Below are 27310 nucleotides of genomic sequence, written 5' to 3'. Positions count from 1 at the left end.
TGCCACTTGGAATATTTTCAACTCCACAGTAATTAATATCTATGAATAAAATGCAGTGGGTGCTCACAAAGATTAAGCCCTATTTAGATTCTAGTCGTCTGTGTAGCTCATCATAATTGAAACCCTTTAGGGGCTTGCATTGCTCTTAGGGGAAAGGCTGGGACCCTAAACACGGCCTTCAAGGCAGGGTCCGCTCGGTTTGCCTCATCTCAGGCCAATCTCCTCCTTGGTCCCTGAGCTCAGATCATTCTGGCCTTTGAGTTCCAGCCTTTGGACCATTGTGCTTGTGCTTTCTTTATCTCGATGACTCTCTCTGTTAACTTGGCGATAGTTCAAGTCAATACCATTTTATCAGAAACTTCTCCCTCCAGTCTAATTCCTAGAACCATCTTCCACTCTTTCTTATAAGATCTTGTGTTATTTGGCTCATGCCTTTCTTCTCCATAACCTGTACTCTCTCAGAAACCAAGGATAACTTGGCTCTCCGCTGTATCTCCAGATCCCGGAATGGTGACTGACACGTGGTGGTGCACAATAAATGTCTGTTGAATGAATGAATAAACAAAATGTTTGCAGGGTCTGTGTAGAGATCTGGGGACTTGAGAGAGAGCAGGGCAAGTTCCCGCCCTCTAGGAGCTTAGGGGTAGTGTGGACTTAACAAGAGCTATAAAGGACAAGGAGTGCACTACCCCCCAAGAGGCCAAGTCCTTCCTGCAGCTAGTGCGCGATTCCTAGCCCCAAACTACCCCAGCAAGAGACTGGAGGAAGGGGTGGGTTTAAAGGCGGATGCTGAAGCCCCGCGCACCGGCCGATCAATCAGTCGAACAAAGGTCAGATCCCGGTGGAAAACCAGAGTCCCGGGCAAGGCGACAGGAGCCCGCGCTGCCGGGCTCGGGCCGGCGCCCGCCGTCCCCACTCGCTGTTCCTTGCGCCCTACGTGGCGCGCTCTCGCCGGCGCCCGGGCGCGCCAAGCCATGCGCCCCGGACGCGGCAGCTGCCCAGGGGCCCGCGCGCTCCCGGCCAGCGCCGGCGCCCCGGGCGCGTGACTGGCAGCCCCCAGCCTCAGCTGCGCCGCGACCTTAACGCCCCAGGCGAAGTTCAGTCCCCGCCCGCTCCGCGGCCGCCGCCTCCTCCTCTCCGCCCCGCGCGGGGCCCCAGGTCGGCGCACACTTCCCTCAGGGGCCGCGGAGCAGCGAGGGTTCGAGGCGGCCGCGGGCAGCGCGGTCTTCGGCCGGGCGGGATCATGAAGGTGGAGTTTGCGCCGCTCAACATCCCGCTGGCGCGGCGGCTGCAGACGGCGGCGGTGCTGCAGTGGGTCTTTTCTTTCCTGATGCTGGGTAAGGACCCTGCGCGCTCCCGGCCGCGAAAGAGTCAGGCGAAAGCCCGCGGGCGTGGGGACCGTCTCCTCTCTCCTGGCCAGGCGCTGCCCAAGGACGTGGGGACACCTTCCTGCCCCTGCTCCCTTGTCAGCCAGAGCAGGCAGGTCAGAGAGGGCGCGTGGAGCTAACTCGGGACGCTCCTCTTTGGTTTTTATTCTCCACGGGAACTTCGTAGAGAACACCTGTTTACGAACTTTCTTTTTCCTTTATTATTATTTTTTAAATTGATGGATTCTCTACAATAAATACACAGATTTTAAGCTCGATAAGTTTTTGATAATATATACAGCCAAATGTCACCACCGACTGTAGAACTAGAGAGCACTGCACTTTAGTCCTAAAGTTGGTAAACTCGTTTCTCATAGTGTCGATTCACTTATGTAAAAAAAAAAAAACAAAAAACCACACCAGTGCTGCCGTATATAAAACCTGACTCCTTACTCTCCCCACCTTCACGCTCTATAGCACTGTTTGTTTTTCCGTGTTTAAGGGCTCACGGATGCAGGAAGGTGTACCTGCAAAGAAGACTGAACCAAAACGTGGGGCTGGGTTGGCTTCTACTGGAAACAGTTTGATCTCTTGAGTGTGTTCACTCCAGTTTCCAGGTTAAGCCCACTGGAGAAACGCACACGAGCCAAATTACTGCAGATGGGAGCGTCAGCCTTGTGAGGCCTGGCCTTGAACCAAGAGAGCACCGGGAGCCCCACCTTGCGTGCTCCTTCTGCTCTTGGAGTAACTGGGGGTGGTGGGGGGTGGGGAGAGATCATGTATTGGGAACCCCTACTGTGGGAATTTAAACTCTTCTGAAGGCTATCATCATTTGTCTCCTATGAGTCCATGGATTGTATGTTGTTGTGGCCAATGAGGTCTAATACAATTAAAAAAAGAAATAAAAAACAACAAAAACCCAATTCATTGCACTGTAGAGTTCTACTACCCTTTAAGCGGTTTTTACACATGGATGACTAGCTCAGTTTTTTTTTAACCCTGGCTGCACATTAGAATCACTTGAGGAGCTTCCAAAAAAAAAATACCGATGCCCAGTTTCTAGCCCCAGAATTTCTAATTCATTTGTTTCAGAATGGAGCCTATGCATCAGAATTTTTATTTTTATTTTTTTAAAGAACTCTCCAAATGACCCTACTGTGCAGTTAACGTTTACCTAAAAAGGAAATTCAAAGTCTTTATTCATTAAGCCCTGTCGGGCCACGTCGATGACCTTACACTGGCGTTTTACTCTGGACCAAAGGGACACAGAGATAATAATAGATAATATTTATTGCAGCTTGGTATGTGCCAGGTGCTGTTCTAAGCACAATATGCATATGAACCCACCACATAGTCCTCCAACACTCTTATAACGTAGGGCCTAGTCCTGCACTCATTTTACAGGTGAGCAAACTAAGGAGTGAAATAAGTTGATCATCAAGGTTACACAGCTAAAAAGAGGTGGAGGAGCTGGATGCAAATCTAAGTAGTCTGCCCGAAGCCCCTGCTTTAACCGCTCTGCTGCCCCTGCAAAAGCTTCAACTTGGAGCTGCATCCATCATTCAGCACACCTCTGTACTTTTCTTCATGTCTGTGGCTATTTAAGTGACATTGGTATTGCCATCCCAGTCTGCACGCTCAGTTAGGGCAGCACCCAGCATTCGCTGGCCCGTGGAAGGCATTCTTTACACTTGTTGAATAACAACTTGCCCTCCCTCGTGCAGAAAAGAAGAAGCTTATCCACCCCACACTTTCCCATGCTCCCATTAACCAGTGCATCCCTATAGCAGCCCTTTTAGAGATGAGCAAACTAAGAGATGAGGTACATGGCTCAAGGTCACACAGTTCGGAAGTGAGTGGTAGAGCCATGTGTGCCACTTGTAAGTGGACTAGTGACTCAGACATGATAGTTGCTCAATAAATAATCCCGCATTTGAATTGAACTACAGTGGCTACGCAGGCAATACATTGAAATGATCTCATTTCATACATTTGACAACTGTGTTACTAGTTGTGCACTAATTCCTATTATCATATATTTTGAAAATTTTATTATGAAAAATTTCAAACGCAGAAAAGTAGAGCATGAACTCCCATGCACTCATCTAGGCTTACAATTATTCAATATTTTGCCATATTTATTTTATTATTTTGTTAAAGTATTTTAAAATAAGTCACATTATGACATCTCAACCCTATAACTTTAGTATTCATACTTCAAAAAGAAGTATTTTGCATAATCACAGTACCATTGTCATAGTTAACAAAATTAACAATAAATTCTTTAAAATATCTAAATGGAGTTCATATTCAGAGTTCCTAAATTGTGCCTCAAATACAGTTTTACTGGTGATTTGTTTGAATCCGGATCGAAACAAGACCTGCATGTTGTATTTGGCTTTTACGTTCCTTTTAATTTAAATGAGTGTACACACCCTCCTTGGTTTTCTTGTCAGTGACACTTTGAAGAAGCCAGATGATCTGTCTTGGAAGATGTCTCACTTTCCAGGTTTGTCTAATTGCTCAACTCGTTTTCTGTATTTCTTCTGAAATGGAAGTCATTCTCAAAAGTTTGATTAGATTTACACGAAATCTTTTTTGCAAGACTTCTTCCTGGGTACTTCTGTGTGTTTCACTGATTATAGTGTCAAGGATTGATCAGTGGGTGCAGATATGAACCCCTGATCTCCCATTCTAAAGAAGTGATTTTTCCGATATAACCAGGAGGTTGTCTGAGACTGATAATAACTTGGATACCCTGAAAACAAACATTCCCTGGCAATTTTTTAACTAGTGACTTAAGCCTTCATTAATGGCTTGAATTAATTCTTTTTTTTTTTTTTTTACCATTTTTAAAAATTATTTATTTATTTTTTTAAATTACATTATGAAAAATATGAGGTCCCATTCAACCCCTGAATTAATTCTTTTATTAGGGTTTGTAAAAATTCTATCACTCATCATTTATTAACTGGAAATTCTGTAACAAAGAACTTTTTCTCATCATCTAGATCCACTTGACTACCCTACAATTCAATTCTTAAAGGAAAGCCAGGATAAGTGTTTACTTTTTTTCCATTTAATAATCAGTTTTCAAGTAAGGAGTTAGTTAATAGCTACTTCCATTGGTGACAAGAGAGGTTTTAGTAACTGTTTTTGAGCATCTCTAAATCAAATCCCTGGAATGGATTTTCCCAGCCACCACCAGGACAGAGTCTAAGCTGTTAGCACTTGGGATATGTTTAAAAATAGCAAATTGTTTCACTGAGTCATGAAATGAAACTGTGTTTCCTTGAAATAAATGTTAGGTACCTGACATCTAATCTTTAAATTCAAGAAATGGAAATATTAGAGTCTTACATACCACCACTCTACTAACTGAAAAGTAGAAAACTGAAAAAGAGAAAGCCAGCATTTATCGAGCATCTTCTACCTACAGTCCCATGTGGCAGAGATTATATGTTTTTTAGATGAGAAAACTGAAGCTCAAAAGATACAGTAACTTGTTGAAGAGAACCTGTGAGTTGGTAGTGGAACCCTGATCTTTGACTGAATGGGGTTTATTTATTTAAAGAGCTTTATTGAGGTATAATTGACAAACAGTAAACTGCATATATTTAAGGAAAAAAAATTTTAAGTTCTTACATAAGTATATACACATGAAACCATCACCATAATCAAGATAGTCATCATACCCATCACCCCCAGAGGTTTCTTGTTAATCCTTCCTCTCCATCCTAATCCCCAAACAACCACTGATCTGCTTTCTGTAACTACAGATCAGTTTGCATTTCTGGAGTTTTATATAAATGGAATCACATAATATGTACTCATTTTGGTCTTTCACTCAGCATAATTATTTCCTCTGTGTAGCAATAATTCATTGCTATTTGTTTCTGAGTAGCATTCTATTATATGGATTTACTGCAATTTGTCTGTTACTCTGTTAATGGATATTTAGTTTATAACTATTATGAATAATACTGCTGTGAACTTTAAATCTTTGTATGCACATGTGCTTTCTTTTTTCTTGGGTAAAACAAGGAGTGAATGGTAGGATCATATGGTAGATGTATGTTTAACTTTTTAAGAACCTGCCAAACTTTCTTCCAAAGCTGTGATACCATTTTATACTCACTCTCACCAGTAGTGTAAGAGAGTTCCAGTGCTTCACACATCCTTGCCATCAGTGATACTGTCAATTAGTATGGTTTTAATTTTTGCAATATAAATAGATGTCTAGTGGCATCTCATGGTTTTAATTTGCATTTCTCTAATGACTAATAATTTTGAACATCTTTTCCCATGTCATACATCTTCTTTGTTGACATGTCTATTTAGATTGGACACCCCAGCCCCCCTTTTTATTGGGTTGCTGTTTTTTCATATCATTGAATTTGAAGGTTCTTCCTGTATATTCTGGGTACAGTCCTTTATCAGATATGTTTCACATAGATTTTACTTCAGTCTATGGCTTGTCTTTTCATTCTCTTAATGGTGTCTTCAGAAGAACTTAAGTTTTAAATTTTTTGATGAAATCTTATATATCCTTTTTTTTTTCTTTTATACTTGTGCTTTTGGTGTCATACCTAAGAAATCTTTGCTTAACCCAAGGTCACAAAGATTTTCTCCTATGTTTTCTTCTAGAAATTTGGTATTTTTAGATTTTACATAGAAGTTAATGATCCATTTTTGAGTTAATTTTTGTGTGTGGGGTGAGATATGGGTCTGAGTTCCTTTTTTTTTTCTGCATATGGATATCCAATTGTTCCCACACAAATTGTTATAAAAGCTTTCCTTTTTCCACTGCATTGTCATTGTGCTTTTGTCAAAAATCAGTTGTTCATATATTTGTGGAATTATTTCTAGACGCTATTCTGTTCTGTTAATCTGTGTGTCTATTTTTGTCAGAACCATACTGATTTTGGGGGGAGGGGGATACTGGGGGGAGGGATTAAACCCGGGACCTCGTATGTGGGAAGCCAGTGTTCCACCACTGAGCCACATTGGCTGCACTGAGTTGGTTTTTCATTTGCTCCGCTCTTTTTTTCTTTTCTTTCTTTTTTTTTTTTTTAAAGGAGGCACCTGGAACTGAAACTAGGACCTCCCATTTAGGAAGCAGGCACTCAACTGTTTGAACCACATCAGCTTCCCAGTACCATACCGTTTTAATTACTATAGCATTATAATAATTTTTGAAGTCAAGTAATGTTAGATCTCAAATGTAGTTCTTTTCTTTTTCTGACTTTTTGACTATACTAGGTTCTTTGTATTTTCATATGCATTTTATTTATTTATTTATTTATTTAAAAGATTTATTTATTTATTTCCCTCCCCTTTCCCCCCACCCCGGTTGTCTGTTCTCTGTGTCTATTTGCTGCGTCTTCTTTGTTGACAGTGGCAGGGGAATCTGTGTTTCTTTTTGCTGCATCATCTTGCTGTGTCAGCTCTCCGTGTGGGCGGCTCCATTCTTGGGCAGGCTGCACTTTTTTTGGTGCTGGGCCGCTCTCCTTACGGGCACACTCCTTGCGCGTGGGGCTCCCCTACATGGAGGACACCCCTGCATGGCAGGGCACTCCTTGCGCGCATCAGCACTGCGCATGGGCCAGCTCCACAAGGGTCAAGGAGGCCCTGGGTTTGAACCGCAGACCTCCCATGTGGTAGACGGACGCCCTAACCACTGGGCCAAGTCCGCCGCCTCATATGCATTTTATGATCAGCTTGATCAATTTCTACAAAAAAAGCCTGGTGGGATTTTGATTGGAATTGCTTTGAGTCTATAGGTCAATTCTGGGAGAACTGGTATCTTAACAGCGTGGAGTCTTCTACTTTGTGGAAGAAGTTTTTATTCTTACGCAAGAAACTTTCATACATAAACTTGCACAAGAAACTTGCATACATAAACTTTCAGCATATTTAAGAATCATCTGGGGATGTTTGTTAAAATATAAATTACCAGAAATTTTGATTCTGTAGATCTCAGGGTTGACTGTTAATATTGTTGGTAACTTTTTACTTTGAAATGATAATTGCAGAAAAGTTTAAAAACATTACAAAGAGTTCCCATATTCTTTCACTCAAGTTCCCCAGAAGTTAATATTTCATGTTGTTTCCTTTATCATTCTCTCTCTTTTTCTCTGTGCCTCTCTCTCTCTCTCCACACACACATACACCTGTGTTACTGTTTTCTGAACTCTTTGAAAGTAAGTTGCAGACATGATGTCCTTTATGCCTAAATAGTTTGGTATATATTTCCTAAAACCAAGGACATTCTCTTACATAACCATAGTACTATTATCTAAATCAGGAAAATAGCACCTATGCATAATACTTTCTGATCCACAGACCTTATTCCGGCTTTGTTAATCACCCAACTAATGTCTTTCTAGCAAAGGAATCCATGAGTCGCATTTATTCGTCATGTCTCTTTAGTCTCTTTTAATCAGGAAGACTTTGAGGGAGGGCAGTTGAATATTCACTCACATGCTTCACACTAGATTCTTGGATTTTCACGGACATGGACACTACTGTGCCTCTGTTTTGGGAATTATCTCCAAGGTTTTCAGTTTGCAGCTATACAAAGTACTTGTGCTTACTTTATTCTTAAACTTGGAAACCTTTCTAAAATATTCACAATGTGGAAAGAGTTGTTTCAGCTGGATCCCTGCCCTCTTCAGGCAAAGTAGTAGGTCCAATAATGAATTTACTTTAAGACAGGAAAATGCAGTCCCTACAAGTAACAATTTATAATAGCAGTGGGGAACCCACATATGGGGAAAACTAGGCTGCAAAATTCTGCAGCAGTGCCCGAGATTTGTCTTTTAGCACCATCTTAAGAGACCCTAAGAGGCAAGTTCTCTTAGAGTAGGAATTTTAAAAATCAGAAGAATGTTCCACTTGTATTGTTGTAGTCAGAGATGGCACTGATTGATATGTTCACATACAATGCAGAAATAAAGAATGTGCTAATGGATTTTATTTGCCTCTGAATTCTATTTTCTTTCTCTGCTAGTTAAATTGTTAAATTAAGTACTGCATACTCAAATGTTGATACAAATACTGTTTTTATAGGAGAGAGATTAAAACTTCTTGGGTGAGAATGGGAAGGAAACACATACAAGTTAAATATTTTAAGTTATGTGTTATTGGTCATTATTTAATGAAAGTAAATAAATTCAATAGTTTTCACAATGTTTTACTGATACGGATTGCTCGTGGAAAATTGTTTTAAAGATAGGAATATTCTTATATAAGTGGATTTGTGCTGAAAAATTCTATTTAGTTTTTTTTTCTTTTAGTAGAGACATTTTATTATTTTTAAAAATAAATTTTATTATAAAATATTTCATGCTAATTTTTAGAAAAATTGGAAAATGGAGAGCTTTTAGAAGAGACTAGAAAATTTCATATTCCATTCCAGATTATTATTATTCCCATCCTATAACTATTGATAATATTTTGTCATTTGTCTTTCTTCTTATGTATCTATTTTCACAAAATTATTTTTCTCAAAGTAATCTATGCACTTGAGAACAAATAACATGACATGTTGGGTTGAACCCACATGGAAATGGTGTTTTTCTAGGTCACAAACAGTGAAATATTGGCACTTTCATATGGTTCAACCTGCTATTAACTAACACTTACTGAGAGCTTCCCATATAAAATCATTGTTCTAAAGCCTTTCTGAGTATTGTTTTATTTCATCTTCACAAACCAGTTATTTTTTCCATATTATGAATATTACTGTTTTGAATTTTGAAACACCTACAATGTATGGCAACTGAAATCTAAAACATAAGATAATTTGTCTATTTCTATATATCATGTCTTTGAAGAAGCACCTATCACCTATGATGTGTTGTTAGGATTCTTTTTTTTTTCTTCTCCAAATTCTATTAACATCAATAGAATGTTTACCATATGTCAGACACTGCATGGCTCATTTTCATTTGTACGTTCTTGTTCAGCACAATTTCATTTATTGTAAATATTCAGGTGGGTGTATGGGAGTCAGGAGGGGTGGAGGTAGGAAAAGGAGGATGAGAAGATTCCACTTAAGCACTGAAGGGCCCGCCACCACCCAAAAGCCATAGACCTGGCCACTAAGCCTTGCAAAAAGCCTTAGTTTCATGGAAAAATGAAGTTTACATCCCTGATTTTATTGGAACATATCTCTTCTGTAAGGTTAGGGATAGATGAAGGCAGCTCAGCAGGCCGTTGGAGCAACCAGTCCCTTTCTGAGTATGAGATTGAAGGTTAAAATTTGGCTGCAAATGTAGGTCTCTTTCCTATCTGGGTAGCAGTAAATAACTTGCTATGTATTATTATCAATTATATATGCAATTCATACATTTTCCCCCATTTTTTTAGTTGTGAAAAATTTCAAATCTACAGAAGTGTTGAAAAAATAGATTGAGCCACTAGATTCACTAACTTAGTATTTTGCCACATTTGCTTGCTTTTCTCTCTCTCTCTGTGTATATATACTTTGTTCAGTTGTTGTTGAACCTCTTGAAAGTGAGAAATTAAGCTGTAGACATCATGACAGTACATCTGTAAATACTGAAGCATGTGTCTCCTAAAAACAATGATTTTCTATGTAGTCATAATTCCATTATCAACATTAGAAATTTATCAGTCATCCAATAATCATATTTAATACGTGATTCATATTCAAACTTCCCTAATTGTCTCCAGATTTCTTTTATAGCCAGACCAGTTCCTGTACCTTTTACTTATTTTTTAAAAATCTTCTGCAGTGTTGATATTTTTTAACCAGCCTGGCTAAATATCTTGTAGAATGTCCCACAATCTGGATGTGCCTAATTGTTTTCTCATGACTGGATTCAGGTTAAACATATTTGGCAAGATGACTACATAATTGATAGGGTGTTCCTTCTCAGTTTGTCCTATTCTTGATGATGCTGAAATTTAAGGATGACCTATACTTTGGCTAAGTTTTATTGTTTCTGACCGTTAGCACTGTTAGAAATGAGTGGGGGATAGATTTCCCACTGACGTAGAGAAAATAGAGTCTCTGGGAATTTTGTAAGAAAAGGGAGCAGACTCATGACTTTTACTACAGAAAGTACTCAAGTAAAGCCACCTGAAATTCTGGCCTTCAATGCAACTTGGCTTATGAACCTATATAATTGTAAAAGGTGTCAATATCAGTTTTGAGAACTGCGCAGTGTATTGGAGTAGGCTTTGTATCTTCCTCTTCCACTTTGGCCTCCAGTTTAGAAGAATCGAATTACCTTGGGATAGCTTAATAGGATAAAAATAGAAAATACGAGTGAACTAGTCACGTAGGTTTTCAGTGTTTTCTTCTTTAGATCGAATTTAGAATCAAGGGCTTAAAAAACTATTTTGGTGTTGTTTGTAGTAAGAAATATAAAAGTATGGCTGCAATGTATGAAATGGGAGTTTAAATTAGAACTACTTCTTTGAATAACAAGGCATCCAAGTGTATCAAGTGAAAAAGATATTTGTACTTTGTGATCCAGTATTTCACTTTTTATCTTATGGAAGTAAATCAAAATGTGGGTAAATTTTATATACAGAGGGGTTTGCCACAAGATTACATTTATAAGGGAAATCTATTAGAAGCCCAAATGTTGAAAAATATAGGAGTGGCTGAGTTAACACTGTCAATCAATGGAATATTGAGCAATCAATAAAAATAACATTTATGAAGAGGTTGTAACATCCAATGTATAATACCAAACTACTAATGTGATATAATTGTAAGCGATGATAAACTATAGGAAAAAAAAAATATGTGATCAATCAAGCTAAAGAAAAATAACCTGTTCATAGGGGGAAAAAAACACAGAAAATCTTAACAGTAATTTTTGGATGGGTGATAGGAATATGACCATATTTTGTCTTTTTGTACTTGCTGCATTTTCTGAATGTATGATAGTAACATGTGCATTGTAACAATGGCTCCCATATGGCACGTGCTTGCTCTGAGCCGGGCCCTGTGGCATCCCTACATCATTTATTCTTCCAGCATCCCTTGGAGGCAGGTGCTGTAATTAGCCCATTTCCCAGGTGAGGGAATTGAGGCACAGAAGGTAAAGGAACTTACCCTAGGGGTTGGTCAGGGGTTGTTTCCACTGTTTGCCTGGGTTAGGCAGTCCAAATCCAGATTCATGCCTTATTTATTATACATGCAAAACATCTTATAGATGTTAAAAACATACCTGACATGTACTCAATTAACTATGTGTGTTTGGGTTAGTGGAATTTTGAATTAGTAGCTGTGGATTATATTTCTGAATCTGCTCTTGACTCACTCTGCAAGTGAAATAAAGTCCATTTGGTTTTTTTTTTTTTAAGATTTATTTTATTTCTTTCTCTCCCCTTCCCTCCCCCATCCCCCCATTGTCTGCTCTCTGTGTTCATTCGCTGTGTGTTCTGCATCTGCTTGTATTATCAGGCGGCACTGGAAACTGTCTCTTTTTTGTTGCGTCATCTCGCTGTGTCAGCTCTCCGTGTGTGTGGCACCACTCCTGGGCGGGCTGCGCTTTTTTCATGGGGGGCGGCTCTCTTTGTGGGGCACACTCCTTGCCTTGGGGCTCCCCTATGCGGGGGCACCCCTACGTTGCATGGCACTCCTTGCGCGTGGCAGCACTGTGTGGGCCAGCTCACCACACAGGTCAGGAGGCCCTGGGTATCGAACCCTGGGCCCTCCATATGGTAGGTAGACACTCTAGCAGTTGAGCCACGTCTGCTTCCTCCATTTGGTTTTAGTCTCAGTTTCTCCACTGTGTATTATAGTAAGGAAAACAAAACCTTATGCTTATAAGCCTGCTTGTGCACTTGTAGTAAATACTTATAAGCTACTGGTGCTTAGCTATCCTGATTCAGCTTTGAGTACAGAAGAATGAGGGCTACCTTGGTGTCATGGAATTCTTTATTGCATATTTTACTAAGATAAACAGAAAATTAACCAATGGCAGTAAACTGTCAGCACTCAGACCTGGGTGGAGGTAAGCAAACAAAGCAAAATAGAATGATCCTGGTAGACATAAGTGCAGAAGGCACACTTTGACCTTGCTTCTGGGCACATGGACACTTGCTCGACAGTGCCAGAATGCAAGAGAACACCCCAGAGGCATGGAGGGCCCAGACTTCCTTACCCTTTCACCCACTCTGTTAACCTGTAACCCACTCTGGAGAGAGCAACACGGCAGCCCTTGGACTAAGTTCATTGTTGCATGCTTTGCTCAAAACCAGACTGGAAAATTTATTGATTTATATATAGCCAGAAATATAAATACATGTTCTGTTTATATAGGAGAATGAAGTCAGCACTAGAGAAAAGACAGCAGCTCCTAACAGAAGGAAAAGAGGCCCCAGTTAAAGTAGTAGTGAAAACTGGCATTTATAGTGCACTTACTTTGTGCTAGCCTCTTTGTTCTCTCTCTCTATTACTCTCTCTCTCTCTAGCTGATGTTTTTGACTTTGTAGAAAAAAATTTTTCTAGTAATACACAGCGCAGACACAAAACTAAGTAGCTTTACTTAGTTTATTATGCTGAAAAACACTCTTGTAACTATCACCTGAATTTTATCAGTTTCTGCTTCATGTATTTTGAAGCTATGATGTTAGGTACATAAACAGGACTGGTCTGTCATTGTGAAATGTTGCAAGAGGTGATCTGCCAATTAAGCTCAAGAGTCCTTCCTGTGCAACTGCTTTCTCTGCCAACCAAGTCCTGAAAACAGTTTGTCACTCTAATGCTTCCTCTTCAGGAGCACATGGACAGTGGCTACTCAGTCATGGTGAGCCATGGTAGGAGACCCTCTGCCTCTCTCCTGTCACTGATGGCCTCTCCATCTAGGATGGAGGTGGCAGTGGAAGGTCACAGTGAAGGGAGTGAAGTCAGACAGCCGGGATTTGTTTTTCAGATCAACCACTGACATGCTGGGTGACTTGGGGCAACTTACTTAATGTAAGTCTCTATATTCTCTTCTCTGAGAAGGGAGAATCCAAATACTGTGGCTACTTTAGGGGTGCTAAGGCTGTAATGGGGATTAAATGAGACTGGTTGGGCAGGGCCCAAAATATAATGCTTGGCACCTAGTTAACATCCAATAAATGTTAAATAATATTATAGCACTAGTCTCTCATCATATTTCCTTACTTTGACTGGGGCTCAGTTTGGTGTACCCCAAGTGTGTTAAATCCCCCTATATTAGGCCAATGATCACATAGTACAGTGAGCAGAGACTAACTGACCTTGACTCCATGAGGTCTGGTCCTTTTCTTCCAGCACAGGTGTGCGTTGGAATCTTTGTGTTACTGATCATATACAACTATTGGTTCCTTTACATCCCATATTTGACCTGGTTTTACTTCGACTGCCGTACCCCTGAGCAAGGCGGCAGGAGATCCCACTGGATCAGAAGCTGGACGGTTTGGAGGTACTTTAAGGACTATTTTCCAATTCATGTGAGTAGAATTGTTTTATATAGTACCATTTATATATTTATATTTATATATATTGAATATTATTACAATACTATTTCAATTGTTCACACAGTACTATATATTGAGCTGAGTGGAAGTTTATTTCCATCACATGTATGTCAAGCTTTCTCCTTTTCAGAAGGAAAAAGCCTGCACTTAGGCACAAGGTATTAAATGGATTCTAAGTTAAATGGACAAAATTTAGAAGGCTACGTGTGAAGGGTCTCTGGTTCAAGAGCTAGTTTAGAAATTTGGAAACAGCTTCAACTCAGAGAAATAAGGAGTCATGTTCTCCATTTCCTTGTAGCCTAAGAACTAATCATGAGTTCTTTTGTTTCTCATTGTAAGCTACTAAGGGACCATTTTATATTTTCATCTCACTATAAATACACTATAGCTCATCAAGACTTCAGATTTGGATCCAAGTCACAACTACATTTTTGGGTTTCACCCTCATGGAGTACTGGTTGCTGGAGCCTTTGGAAATTTTTGTACGAACTATTCGGACTTCAAGAAGCTCTTTCCCGGCTTTACTGCATACCTCCATGTGCTCTCGATATGGTTCTGGTGTCCTTTCTTCAGAGAATATCTGATGAGCTGTGGTAAGTGAACGTGGATCCTGAATTCTGCAGTGGTAGAGGGCAGCAGGGTTGGGCTGAATGTCTCTTTCCACATGCCGTCGGGCTAATGGTAAAGCCCTGTGTCCTTACTCCCGTCTGACCCTTGGCATGCTGTGTAGCAGTTTCCTGTCTCCCCTACTGGACAGCAATCACTGGGAGGACATAGACAGTGTCATTTTCTTTTCTTTTTTCCCCCTGTTGCATCCCAAGCATCTAGCATGGTATCTGAAACATAGAAAAGTTCAATAAATATTTGTTCCGTGAAAGAATGAGTTAGTGCATTTTGTATGTCCAGATGTAAAAGAAAGAATCACGTTTTGGCTCAGGTTCTCAAACTTCTGACTCACCACTCCCTGCCTCTTCCCTTAAGAGGGTAACTGGTTGTTCAGAATCTTGTCATACATTTACAATTCTCCCAATTAGGAACCCATGGTAAAATTAGCATATGGTTTCCTCCAAGTGATGAGGTATATTATGTCTTTATAAACAGACTGTTGAACACATTCTGTTATGATTAAAAGGATGGGTAAAACCAAGAATGGAAGGAAAAACAAGGTATTAAAATATCTCTGAAATGTGGGTCATGAGCTGGTTTGTAGTTTTGATTTTATTCTTTTCTGTATTTTCCACTGAGGGTTCCTAGCTCATTTTCAATCAGAAGAGAAATCCTTAAAGTTATTTTTACATGGGAAAGCCTAGTCAAAGACTGAACAGCTATACATTTAACTTAAACCATTTAGCAAAGTCATACTAGACATTTTGGATCTGTGTAGAGATCTGGCAAGTGATCTTGTTTATTTGTCAAATGTCCAAATTATTTGAAGTCACTGACATTATAAGTCCAAGTTTGGAAAACAAGAAGCCATATAGACTATCTGATCTACTGCAACCTCTTGAAGAATATAATTTTTGGTTGTGAGCAAGGATCTGCCAGATTAATTATCAAGGCCATCATATATGGCCATGCCAGTTGTGCACTGAACAACTCAAAGGGGCAACTTTTACTTTGAATTTGGTATGAACAGGGTCCCATAGAGTTGAGCAGTGCACAACCTGCCCAGACAAACAGTGGACATGGTAGATCATGTGGCATTTGACAACCTGAAAAGGGTGCTTCACATTTTAAAAACCTACCCATCACCTGTCAAATGTTAGATCTTATGTCATACATGGCCACACAAAGCTCCAAATGTAAACAGTATAGGAAATTTGGTTGAATGTTTGCCAATGTCATAGAATGTTATGACTGAAAGATTTTTAACTTAAAAAAAGAATGATTAATTGCACCTCCTGTTTTATCCACTAAGGGCCTGTCTCCGTTTCCAAGAAAAGTGTGTCCCATTTGCTGAGCAAGGAAGGAGGTGGAAACATTTCAGTCATTGTCCTCGGGGGTGCAGAAGAATCACTAGATGCCCATCCTGGAAGCTTCACTCTGTTTATCCGCCAACGGAAAGGATTTGTTAAAATGGCTTTGACCCATGGGTAAGTGGCTTTTCGTTTCCAGTAACTGGGTCGGTGGAGTTATGACATGATTAAATGAACACAAAGAAATAAAGTAATTTTTCTAGCTCTTAAAGACAGACCTCATCCAAATCAATCATAATAAAAACAGGTGTCTATGTGATTAGGGAATGGAATCTAACCATCTGCCTAAGGTAGCTCAGTGCCGTGGCATTGTGCAATTAAATTTATCTCTAAAAGCAGAACAAACAAAGAAGCAAAAAACATGCCAAATTTTGTAGACAGAGGGTAAATTTCCAGCCACATGAACAAACTAATAATGGTCAAAGCTATAGATGCAAAAGAAACTTCCTGGAACCCTGATATTCTGTAAATAAAATTCCACAAATAGCTAGACTGCCAAAGTACTTCCCCCAGAGGTTTCAAGCACAGGGAAGTTTCAATGCATGAACCATGAAGTTAACAATATAGGGAGGTTTGAGGACCTTAAGGAATTAAAAAAAATTAGGAGGTACCGGGGATTAAAGCTAGGACCTCGTACATGGGAAGAAGGCACTCAACCACTGAGCTACACCATCTGCTCCCTAGGAATTTTTAGGAATTAGTTGCAAAAGTCATATGGACAGACTAAAGAGTAAATCCTTTTCATCTAAAATTCTGATACTTATCCTTCCTTATTTGCAGTGCCTATTTGGTCCCAGTGTTTTCTTTTGGTGAAAATGAATTATTTAAGCAAGTTAACAACCCCGAAGGCTCATGGCTTCGAGCTGTTCAGGAGAAATTACAGAAGATCATGGGGTTCGCTTTGCCACTGTTTCATGCCAGAGGAATTTTTCAGTACAACTTTGGCCTAATGCCCTATAGGAAACCTATCCACACTGTGGGTATGTACATTAGAAACTAAAGGCATGTTAAAATGGGCAGATGTATCTTACCTTGGGCAATGTTTATTGTTATTGACTGAGTTGCTAAAGCTTGAGAAGTAGCTCTGAATAAGAACTTCATAAAATAATAATCCTATAGATGTTATTTGAGCTTCACTGACAGTATACCTTTTATTTGTGAAATAACTATATTTTCCATTTGAATGCGAATTGACTACTTTCAAGAATACTGCTACTGAGCTACAAGTAGTATCTGATTTTTGAAAGCAAGTTTCTAATTCTCTCTACCAAATCTATTTCTCTTCACCAGCAGATTATAATGTAACAATTCTTTGACTAACAAGGTATCAGAGTCTGTTAGTAGATGGAATGTTCTGTGTAATACCTATCTTCATCCTGTTCAATTCACGTAGACATCAGTTTCTAGAGCAAAACCACTTCTTGAACTTTGTGATCTCTAATCATTTGCGAACTAATTATAATTATGTGTACTCCAATACGGGCTAACTTTATTTTTAGAAGTTGCGTATTTGGGATGATCAAGCTAGGCGGAGGAGGGTTATAGATCATGTTGGTAAAGAGGACTGAGGAGCCAAATAAAGAGGTAGCTGGAATACCGAAAATGAGACTGTGCCAAGCTGTTGCTGAGAGCAGAAATAGCAAAACTACATACTTTCTATGAAACTGGAGGTAATGTTTTCACCATGGATAGCCCATTAAGAGACATTCAGAGAGAGTCAAATATTTTTTTGTCTGTTTTAGGATTTTGCTATTATACGAGCTTTGCATTCCTCACATGGTCACACATTTTAAATGCTATATTTAACTCTAGTGGAATGTTAGCAGCCTGTTGAGTATTAATGTCACAGGAATACTGAGATAAATTTGTTTGCGGTCATATGTGTCAAAATAAGTGGGTTACATTTCTTTGGCATATTAATTAATCATATTTAACCTTTATATTTGCAGTTGGTATTTGGGGGGATAGAAAGAAAATTCTAAGACATGATTTTAGGAACTAAGAGTCTAATGAAAAAACTCATAATCACACATGAAATAACTTGTGAATGTTGAAAGCAAGTATGTTCTGATGAGTTAAATGATTACAGTTATTCCCTTGGCTAAGTTTTGTTTTGTTTTGTTTTTTTTAAAGATTTATTTTTATTTATTTAATTCCCCTCCCCTCCCCCGGTTGTCTATTTTCTGTGTCTTCTTGCTGCGTCTTCTTGCCGCCTCTGTTGTCATGAGCGGCACGGGAAGTGTGGGCGGCACCATTCCTGGGCAGGCTGCACTTTCTTTCGCGCTGGGCAGCTCTCCTTAGGGGTGCACTCCTTGTGCGTGGGGCTCCCCTACGCGGGGGACACCCCTGCATGGCAGGGCACTCCTTGCGCGCATCAGCGCTGCGCATGGCCCAGCTCCACACGGGTCAAGGAGGCCCGGGGCTTGAACCGCGGGCCTCCCATGTGGTAGACGGACGCCCTAACCACTGGGCCAAAGTCCGTTTCCGGCTAAGTTTTTTTTTTTAAAGAAGTAAAATGGTTTGCCATCTGATGTAGCCTGTATACTTCTACTGACAGAAATCATTGATTGGTCAAGGGTCAAATGGGAATTATTGAATCTGAGTTAGTTATAAAGACCAGAAAAATGCAGCTCTTGTTTTCACTCATCTCCACCCATCATGCTTCTCTTAAAGATTGAGAATAAAAGAACAGTGATTCATTCCGTCCCCCTCCAAAATGATGATATCAGAAATACCATTTATAAGCTGCAGCATCCTCAGTATCCATGAACAAGGTCCTTGGAGAGAGAGAGGGGTACAGAGGGAGAAAGACTTTGCTCACCCACTCGTTTAATAGCTCATTCAAAACCGACAAATCAGTATGTATTCTGTTACCCGGTGGTGAAACAGGGTAAGGGGAAAGAAAGGAACAGGGATTGGGTTATTGTTTGAAGGATTTTAAAAATGAAGCTAAGAATATGAGCATGCACAACAATGCAGTTGCCATGAGCTTATCTTGTCAGAGTGACTGAGGGCATCCTGATTTGTGGGAACCAGATGCTCAAAACTATGTGCATTTAAAGATATATTTACTTGTAGTAACACAGGTTAAGGAGAGAATATTTACAATTTCGTAAGCAAAAATAAAGTTATTTCTTAATCAAATGCCACAGAGAATAAAACATAGCATGATATTAAAAGAGTGGTTGGCTCTCTCTTTAAAAAAAAAAAAGATAAAATAAAAACAAAACAAAACAGTGATCTCAATTACTCTGCGTGCTTCTATTTTAAACTGATGCACTTGAAACCCAGGGTTGTTTTTGTGGACTCCCTGGCCCAGAGCTCTTCCTGTCTCACCCTGGGCAGGATTCAGGCAGCACGCAGAGCAGTCCGTTATTCTGTGGCCCCTTCACTCAAGTTTGTTACCTTAAAGAAGCACTGCCTCTCATCACACCGTAAAGAAGCACTGCCTCTCATCACACCGTAAAGAAGCACTGCCTCTCAGCACACCGTAAAGAAGCACTGCCTCTCAGCACACCGTAAAGAAGCACTGCCTCTCAGCACACCTTAAGAAGTCCATACGTGTTAGCTGGATTCCTTCTAAATGTGACTTTAGCTGTAATCCTCTCACTCACTCGTGTCCAGAGGTGGCTGACTTCTGCATCCTGTAAAGGTTCCCAAACATCTTCCAGATGACTCTTCATCAGTGACCTCAATCGGCGTGTTCCTTTCAATTTTAAGGGATTCTCCCTAACCCTATAATAGTGGAGTCTGTTAATATCCTTTTAAATTCTATTAAAGATGTGTTCTCACTAATTCCAAAGTGGCATATTCAGGTCAGCGTTACCATCTATGACGTATATCTTATACCAGATCTTGCTCAATCATCAGGTTTCTCTGCATCCATCAAAACCCTCTTTTCTCCTTCCTGAGGGGCATTCTCAATGGATGTAACTTGTAAAGAAGTCACTATATCTTTTCTTCACACATTTCACAAATAGTATGTAATTTACATATTTTCTGAATGTTATTGATCTATCAAAAACAAGAAATGTCTATATCCGTTGGATTTTCTCACATGGTAACAGAGAAAAGTGGATTTAAATGTCACATCCATTATGACAGCCAGGAGGGACAATTGAAATATGATCAGACTTTAAGAAAATGTGAAAAGAATCACAGTTCCTTGGAAAACATTCCTTCTTTTATTCCTGCATTGCTGAGCTCTGTGAGGCAGGGATTTTATCTCATCTGTTCTCTGCTTTATTCCCTGTGGCCACAGAGTAAGAGCTCAACAAACATTTGTAAATAAACAAGTTAGTTTTTAGTCATACCTGTCTGATTGTGATTCTTATTAGGTTTTCAGTAATCAACAAGTATGCATTAAAAATTTGAAAGAAATATTGTAAGTTTAGCTAGGAAAGCCAGTATAGGTGGTATGATGCGAAGTTGCTTGTTGGGACAAGAGAGTAAAAATAGAAGCAAAACTTGCTCTTTAAAAGAGGGAATTTCACATTTCATAATGTGTTTTGCTTTTAATTTTTAAAAATTTTATGTTGAATACTTTCAAACATTCAGAAAAGTTTCATGAGTAGTAAAATTAACTCCTGTATACTTTTCTTCCAGACTTACTAGTTAACATTTTGCTACAGTTTCTCTTTCTCTCTAACGGTATAATAATTTTACTTATTATTGTTATTATTATTAATATTATTATCACTGCACTCTTGGAATAAGCATAGACATCATGACCCTTGCGCCTAATTAACTTTACATATATATCTCATAAGATGGCAATATAATACAAGAACTCTAATGTTGATTCAATACTAATATCTAATATACCATTTATATTCAGATTTTGTCTATTGTCCCAATACTTTCCTTGTCAGTTGTTAGTGTTTGTTTGTTTTTTAAATATTTTTTTTAAAGATTTATTTATTTATTTATTTCTCTCCCCTCCCCCCCACCCCGGTTGTCTGTTCTCTGTGTCTATTTGCTGCGTCTTGTTTCTTTGTCTGCTTCTGTTGTTGTCAGGGGCACGGGAATCTGTGTCTCTTTTTGTTGCGTCATCTTGTTGTGTCAGCTCTCCATGTGAGTGGCGCCATTCTTAGGCAGGCTGCACTTTCTTTGGCGCTGGGCGGCTCTCCTTATAGGGCACACTCCTTGTGCGTGGGGCTCCCCTATGCGGGCGCACACCCACGTGGCACAGCACTCCTTGCGCGCATCAGCACTGCGCATGAGCCAGCTCCACACGGGTCAAGGAGGCCCGGGGTTTGAACCACGGACCTCCCATGTGGTAGACGGATGCCCTAACCACTGGGCCACATCCGTTTCCCAGTGTTTGTTTTTGGAGGGAAGGGGACATCTCCTAAGTAAGACCATATGTTACATTTGATTTTCACAACTCTTTAGTCTTCTTTAATTTGGAATAGCTCTTCAACTTTTCTTTGTCTTTTGGCATGGGTAGTTTTGAAGAGTATAGGCCAATTGTTTTATAGAATGTCCCTCAGTTTGGGTTGGTATGTTTCCTCATGATTATATTCCGGATATATTTTTGTCAGGAAGTCCACAGAAATAAGTTGTGTCCTTCTCAATGCATCAAAAAAGGAGGTACATGACGTCAGTTTGTCGTTGTATTGATGATGTTACATTTGACCACTGGGATAAGGTGGTATTTGTCAAATTGCTCTACTATGAAGATACCACTTGTCCTCTTTGTTATTAAGAGATAAATGGGAGGAGAGTATTACTTGAAAGACAGTGTAATCATCTTATTTCTCACCAAACTTTGACTTGATGGTTTTGGTGTGCATTGATAATTCTTGAGGGAATCTAGTACTACAGTCGTGGTTACAAAATGGTGGTCGTCTAAATCTAGCTTTCCTTCTCCATTTATTGGTTGTCATTTTACTTTAAAGAAGAATTTTCCCTCCTCCCAGTGTTAGATTACTTTGAATTCTAGATACTCCAACAGACTTATCATCTGTGTTTGCAGGTAGCATAGAAAGGTCTCCAATCTTATCTCTTCTAGCCTTAATGACTTTCTCTTAACTCCAGAGCCCATCTTCTGATTATGAATGTGATAGAAGTGTTTATTCCATTTTTACTCTTAAGTCAGTATTGAGGAAATACAAGCCATACCATCAAGAAATTGGTTTTCTCCATCTGTAGGCCCACTGTGGTGGGTAACAGTAGGGCACCAATGACTCACACACAAATAGATTTGACCTTTAGAAGACATTAATCATCTCCACATCATCTCATCAGCCAGATATGTAGAAGGAACTGTTTGAGGTCTGACTCTGAGTGACTTAGGATGTTTCATATATCTTCTCTGAGCCTCAGATTTTACAATGGTGAGGAAGGAATAATAATAATTGTCCTGTGTTCTCTCTGGGCTATTTTGAGGTTCAGATGACATGAGCTTTGGGAAATCATGCTATAAACACCTGGTACTAGGTGAATGGGGATTGGGATACAGAGCAGAAGTCTGTCCTGACCAGATTGTGGAGATCTTTCAAATGGGTTCTAATATCCTTGTGTAAGTATTCTTGATGAAATGTTAATCCAAATCAAACTGTGAAGAAATAATCAGGCAAATCCAAATTGTGGATCATTGTATAAAACAACTGGCCTGGACTCTCAAGATATCAAAATCATGAAAGACAAAAAAGGAGGGGGCCTTAAAGTCACACCACAGCTGTCTTGGACTGGAGAAGAAAATAGCTATAAAGAATATAATTGAAACAGTTTTTAAAGTTTGAATATGGATTGAATATAATATAATATTGCATAGGTGTTAAATTTCTTGGGTATGATAGTGGGGTTGTAGTTATATAGGATAGTATCCTTATTCTTAGGTGATCCACACTGGAATATTTAGAGGTGATGCACACATGATGACATCACGTGATGTATACAATTTACTTTCAAAAGGTTCTATGAAAGTGCAAATAGTAACACACTCACATTTATGGAGAGAGAGAGAGATGGGAGAGGAGGAGGGAGGGAGAGAGAAACCCAGTGTTTTAAAATATTGAAAATTGGTGAATCTGGTTAAAGGTATACAAGTGTTTATTGTATTATTTTTTCTATAGATTTGAAAATTAAAAAAAAAATTTAAATGTAAAAGCAAACTAAGAGATTCTCTGAAATGGAAGGTTGGAGGGGGACTTAATTAAGTCTTGTAAAGTAGAGCTTAAAGGAGATAAGGGTATAAAGGGATAAGCATGATGCTGGTCTTAAGCACTCAGTAAATGTTCATGTGTATATATATGTGTATATATAGATATCTGCACACATTTACACACACACACATATGCTTACAATGGGTGTCTGTCAAGCCTTCACCATAAGCCAGAGGTTGGATTTGAACCTACATTTTATCTGGAGCCTAAGCTTCTATACAACATTCTGCCTTTTCTTTCTCTGATTGTACAACTATGTACTATCTTGCAAAAGAGTATTTCCTGAGTGACACCATTAGAAAGCTTGTCTATGGAATTTTCATAATTACAGAAAAATAGAAAAAAGCCTTTTTTTTAAATTGTGAAAGGTCTACAGTTTGCCCCAATGAGAAGAAAACAATGCCCATTTCCAGCCTCTTCTCTGGCTATTTATACTACAGCCCAAGAAGCTGCTCACTCTTCATCTTAGGTAAATGCAGTATAACTCTCATAGAAATTGGAATAAGACTTCTGTGTAAGGCAATTACTAATATATAACTAATTTTGAATTGTTGGATGGAATTTGGAAAATGGAACCAATGAGCGGTCCAGCTATAAAAAGCAGTGAAACATAAACAAGAGCTCTGGTTCCTGACTGACACAGCAAGTAAGTGTTGGCTCGTTTTTCCAGGGCAAGAAGTTCTATTTTCAAGAGCAGCCTGGGAGGTGGACTTGGCCCAATGGATAGGGCGTCTGCCTACCACATGGGAGGTCCGCGGTTCAAATCCTGTGTGGAGCTGGCCCATGCGCAGTGCTGATGCACTCAAGGAGTGCCCTGCCATGCAGGGGTTGCCCCCGTGTAGGGGAGCCCCACGTGCAAGGAGTGTGCCCCATAAGGAGAGCCACCCAGCGTGAAAGAAAGTGCAGCCTGCCCAAGAATGGCGCCACACACACGGAAAGCTGACACAAGAAGATGATGACACAACAAGAACAAAAAGAAACAGATTCCTGGTGCTGCTGATAAGGATAGAAGCGGTCACAGAAGAACACACAGCAAATGGACAGAGAGAGCATACAACTGGGGCGCAGGGGGAGAAATTAAAAAAAAAAAATTGCAGCCTGATGCAGCTCTTTTTTCCTTTGTGTTGTAAAAGGTAGTTTGCATCTCGTCTAGTCTTAGGTTAAAAACGTTTTTTTCCTTCTGTTTAGTAGCAAAAATCTCATTTTTGTTGAGAGAGAGAATGCTTGTCTTCTAGGGCTGCAGGGATCCTTCTCAGAATATCCTGATTTGCAATAACTGAATTCCAGGTGGATCATTTTATTTCATCCTCATAAACTGAAGTTGGGTAAGGAAGGGACGTTTGTATCCTGGTTTCACAAGTGAAGGCCATGAGGCTCCAATGATAGCAAGAGCTAAAATGTGACGGTGCTTATCATACACCAGGTTTTTGATGCCACCTGAGGCTGCCTTGCGTGATAACCTAAGGGAATAGAGCTAGTTTGCCTTGGCTTGGAATTTGAAGGAAGACAGGGCCCGAGTGGCCAGTGCCCTGGTCCTCTGTGCTCTCTTCCTGCCTTTCCCTCGCCAGAAGGCAAAGTGACCGTGGATCCTTCCATGTCCTCATTCACAGCCTTGCCTGCCTGAGCCCATTCCCTGAGGAGTTTTGCATTCCTGGTACTGCTACTCAGGCTCAGGGCTGGTTAAACTAATCTTTCTGTGCCTTGTTGTCCTCATTTGTAAAACAGGACCAGTAACTGCTGCCTTACTAGGTTATTCCGATTTAATGGCATCTAGTAGACCCTCAATTAATAATAGCTGTATTTCCAATATTGGTGCAAGCCTCCAAGGAGCTAGATTGGAACTGAATGCACAACAGGAGATTGTTTTCTGCCTCATAGCTTAGGGGTTTTCAACTTCCTTTCTATGAGGTATGATCCCTTGGGTCCTTGATAAAAGTATTGATCATGTTTTGTTACCTCTGCCTTTACCGCTGAAAAGCAGCTAAGAAAGGTTTCGCATTCTTTCATCCAGTTTATCAATTTAGGAACAAGGAGCAGGAATGCTGAGTTTAAATCTTAATTTCACCTGCTTTCAGCACTTTGGTTTCTCTACATATAAGTAAGAAAAAGGCAGGTATTACCATGTCCATCAAACAGTTGAAAGAGAAAATATCTTATGATGGTAAATTCAGTATTTATAGGCATTTTGAGCTCTCTGGAAGAACCCATTTGAAATATTAAAAACTCCTAATAAGAAAATAACAGTAGTAAAATTAGCTGTAGACTAGCTCCTAGAAAAGAAGACTCGATTAGTAATTTAGAATTCACACATCCTAATTAAAGTAAGCTAGGCCCAACATACTGGATCTTCTTCCACAACCACAACTGACAAGACATTATGTTTCTAGTTCTTTAAGTTGAATTAGAAAGGGCTAATTTTTATTAAATATACATTTGAAATCCAGTCTATCAAAGAAAATTGCACATGAGCTTCTTGAGGCTATATTTGGATTAATACATTGCAATTTGAGAATATTATGTTGCAGTAAGGATATATTGTAATGTATACGTGCATGCGTGTGTGTATCACTTCCTCCGTTTCCCATACAAGTGTCATTCATCACTTCCTTCTCTGTGACGTATTACTTGCTGGGTTTTCCCTTAACTAACCACATTTTGTCTGAGCCTTCCATGTATTGTGGTGTGACTCATGGCAGGACAAGGGAAACCCCCTCCACTGTGAGTTCCATTCTGTCACCTAGAGCTGTACGTGACCTCATGTCCAAACTAATCAAAGAAGAAGCAGTGGGGTGGTGGGGTGGGGGGTGGAGAGGGTGTCGTTGCTTATCCGGCACATTTTCAAGCCTTGGCATTCAGTAGCAATGTTATACCAGTAGGGGGCGCAGTGAGAGCAGAGAGGCCCCAGGAGAGCAGGTGCCAAAGCTATGTTGTATTTTTGTATTCTCTAAGAATGCAAGACAAGTGAGATAAAATTTATTATGCAAATGCATTTTAAAATACGTATAGGAATTGCCAGATTTGTTTTAAATTTATTTGTAATCATACAGGTAAAACACAAATGTAATCTCATTGTAAAAAATTCATACAATAGAGATGAAGTGAAAGTTCCCCTGCCTTCCTTAGAGGGAACCACTGTAATGGGTTGGTTATCTCTCTTTCCAGACCATTTTTCTATTCATTAAATGCTAATATACACACTTAGGAATTTGAATTTTTTTCATAAATGGGATCATACTGGTTTTTTTTTTAGTTTGCTTCCTTCCACTTTTAAACTTCTATATAGGTGTATGTGTACACATATATATTATGTTAATGTATTTTTAAAAATTGCTGCCAAGGAGTCCATTGAATGATTGTTCCATGTTTTCTTTCATAATTCTTCTATTGAGACTTTTATTTGGCTTTCAGTTTTTACTGTTACAAACACAAATCCTCATAATTGCATGTGTTTCTTTAATACAGATACTTAGCTGTGAAGAAAAATATATATAGATTTTTGAAAGACCTTAAAAAGCATCAGAGTGGAGGGCTGATACTACATGAGTCAAAGATTTCACAGTCAGCAATAATAGGGTACTGTGGTCTGGCTGTCAGCTGTAGCAGAGGGAGAATGCTGGTGACGTGGACACCCAGCTATGTCCACATACTCACAGCTGCAGTCAGCACAGTAGCTTGTTTGACTCCAAGTCAAAACCACCAGGGCACTGACCATTCCGTGTCTGCTGAGAAGGAAAGTTCTTTATTTGTTATCAAGTGGGATGGTGTGACTACTCCAGGCAGCCAAGAAAATGGGAAAAAAAAAAAGATGGGAGCAAGTGGGCCTGAACATATTCTGATTGGCAGATCTTTCTAGAGCTCTCTCTGAGAGGCAGTAGTCTGTGGTGGAGTGGCTTGGGTTTCTCATAGATGATGTATTCTCTATTTTTGCAGTTGGCTGCCCAATCCCTGTTCATCAGACTGAGAATCCAACACCAGAGCAGATTGAGGAGTTGCATCAGACCTATATGAAGGAGCTACAGAAATTATTTGATGAGCATAAAGGGAAGTATGGTATCCCAGAAGACAAAACTCTCATTTTTAAATGATTGTACTCTCAGAAGGCATGAAGAACAACAAGAGAACAACCCCTTTTGAGAGAATAAATATTTTAAATATGTTTAGATTTTTCTTTGACTATGGCATCAAATTTATAGCTGAAAAGAATTATTTATGATGACAGATGTTGATGTTTTATCTGTGGTAAATAAAAATACAGTAGATAACTATAGGATAAGGCTGGAGATGAAAATAAAACTCATAATAATCA

At 39.5% G+C, this 27310-nt stretch overlaps 1 protein-coding gene across 2 annotated transcripts; it reads left to right on the top strand.

Annotated features, from left to right (window-relative positions):
• Positions 1-820: 820 nt before the first annotated feature.
• Positions 821-27310, top strand: MOGAT1 (monoacylglycerol O-acyltransferase 1). Of its 2 annotated transcripts, none has more exons than XM_004453106.5 (6): positions 821-1337; positions 13654-13832; positions 14248-14452; positions 15778-15952; positions 16616-16815; positions 26935-27310. In XM_004453106.5, exons 1-6 carry the CDS (start codon positions 1244-1246, stop codon positions 27087-27089), a joined length of 1008 nt encoding a protein of 335 aa, XP_004453163.1. In that variant the 5' UTR covers positions 821-1243; the 3' UTR covers positions 27090-27310. The 2 variants fall into 2 exon arrangements, with proteins under 2 accessions (XP_004453163.1, XP_004453165.1); XM_004453108.4 differs by lacking the exon at positions 821-1337 and adding an exon at positions 3823-3876 and having other exon boundaries at positions 13659-13832.

This window comes from Dasypus novemcinctus, chromosome 7 (assembly GCF_030445035.2).
Source record: "Dasypus novemcinctus isolate mDasNov1 chromosome 7, mDasNov1.1.hap2, whole genome shotgun sequence".
Classification (NCBI taxonomy): domain Eukaryota; kingdom Metazoa; phylum Chordata; class Mammalia; order Cingulata; family Dasypodidae; genus Dasypus; species Dasypus novemcinctus.
This window is presented reverse-complemented; position numbering and strand designations above follow the sequence as displayed.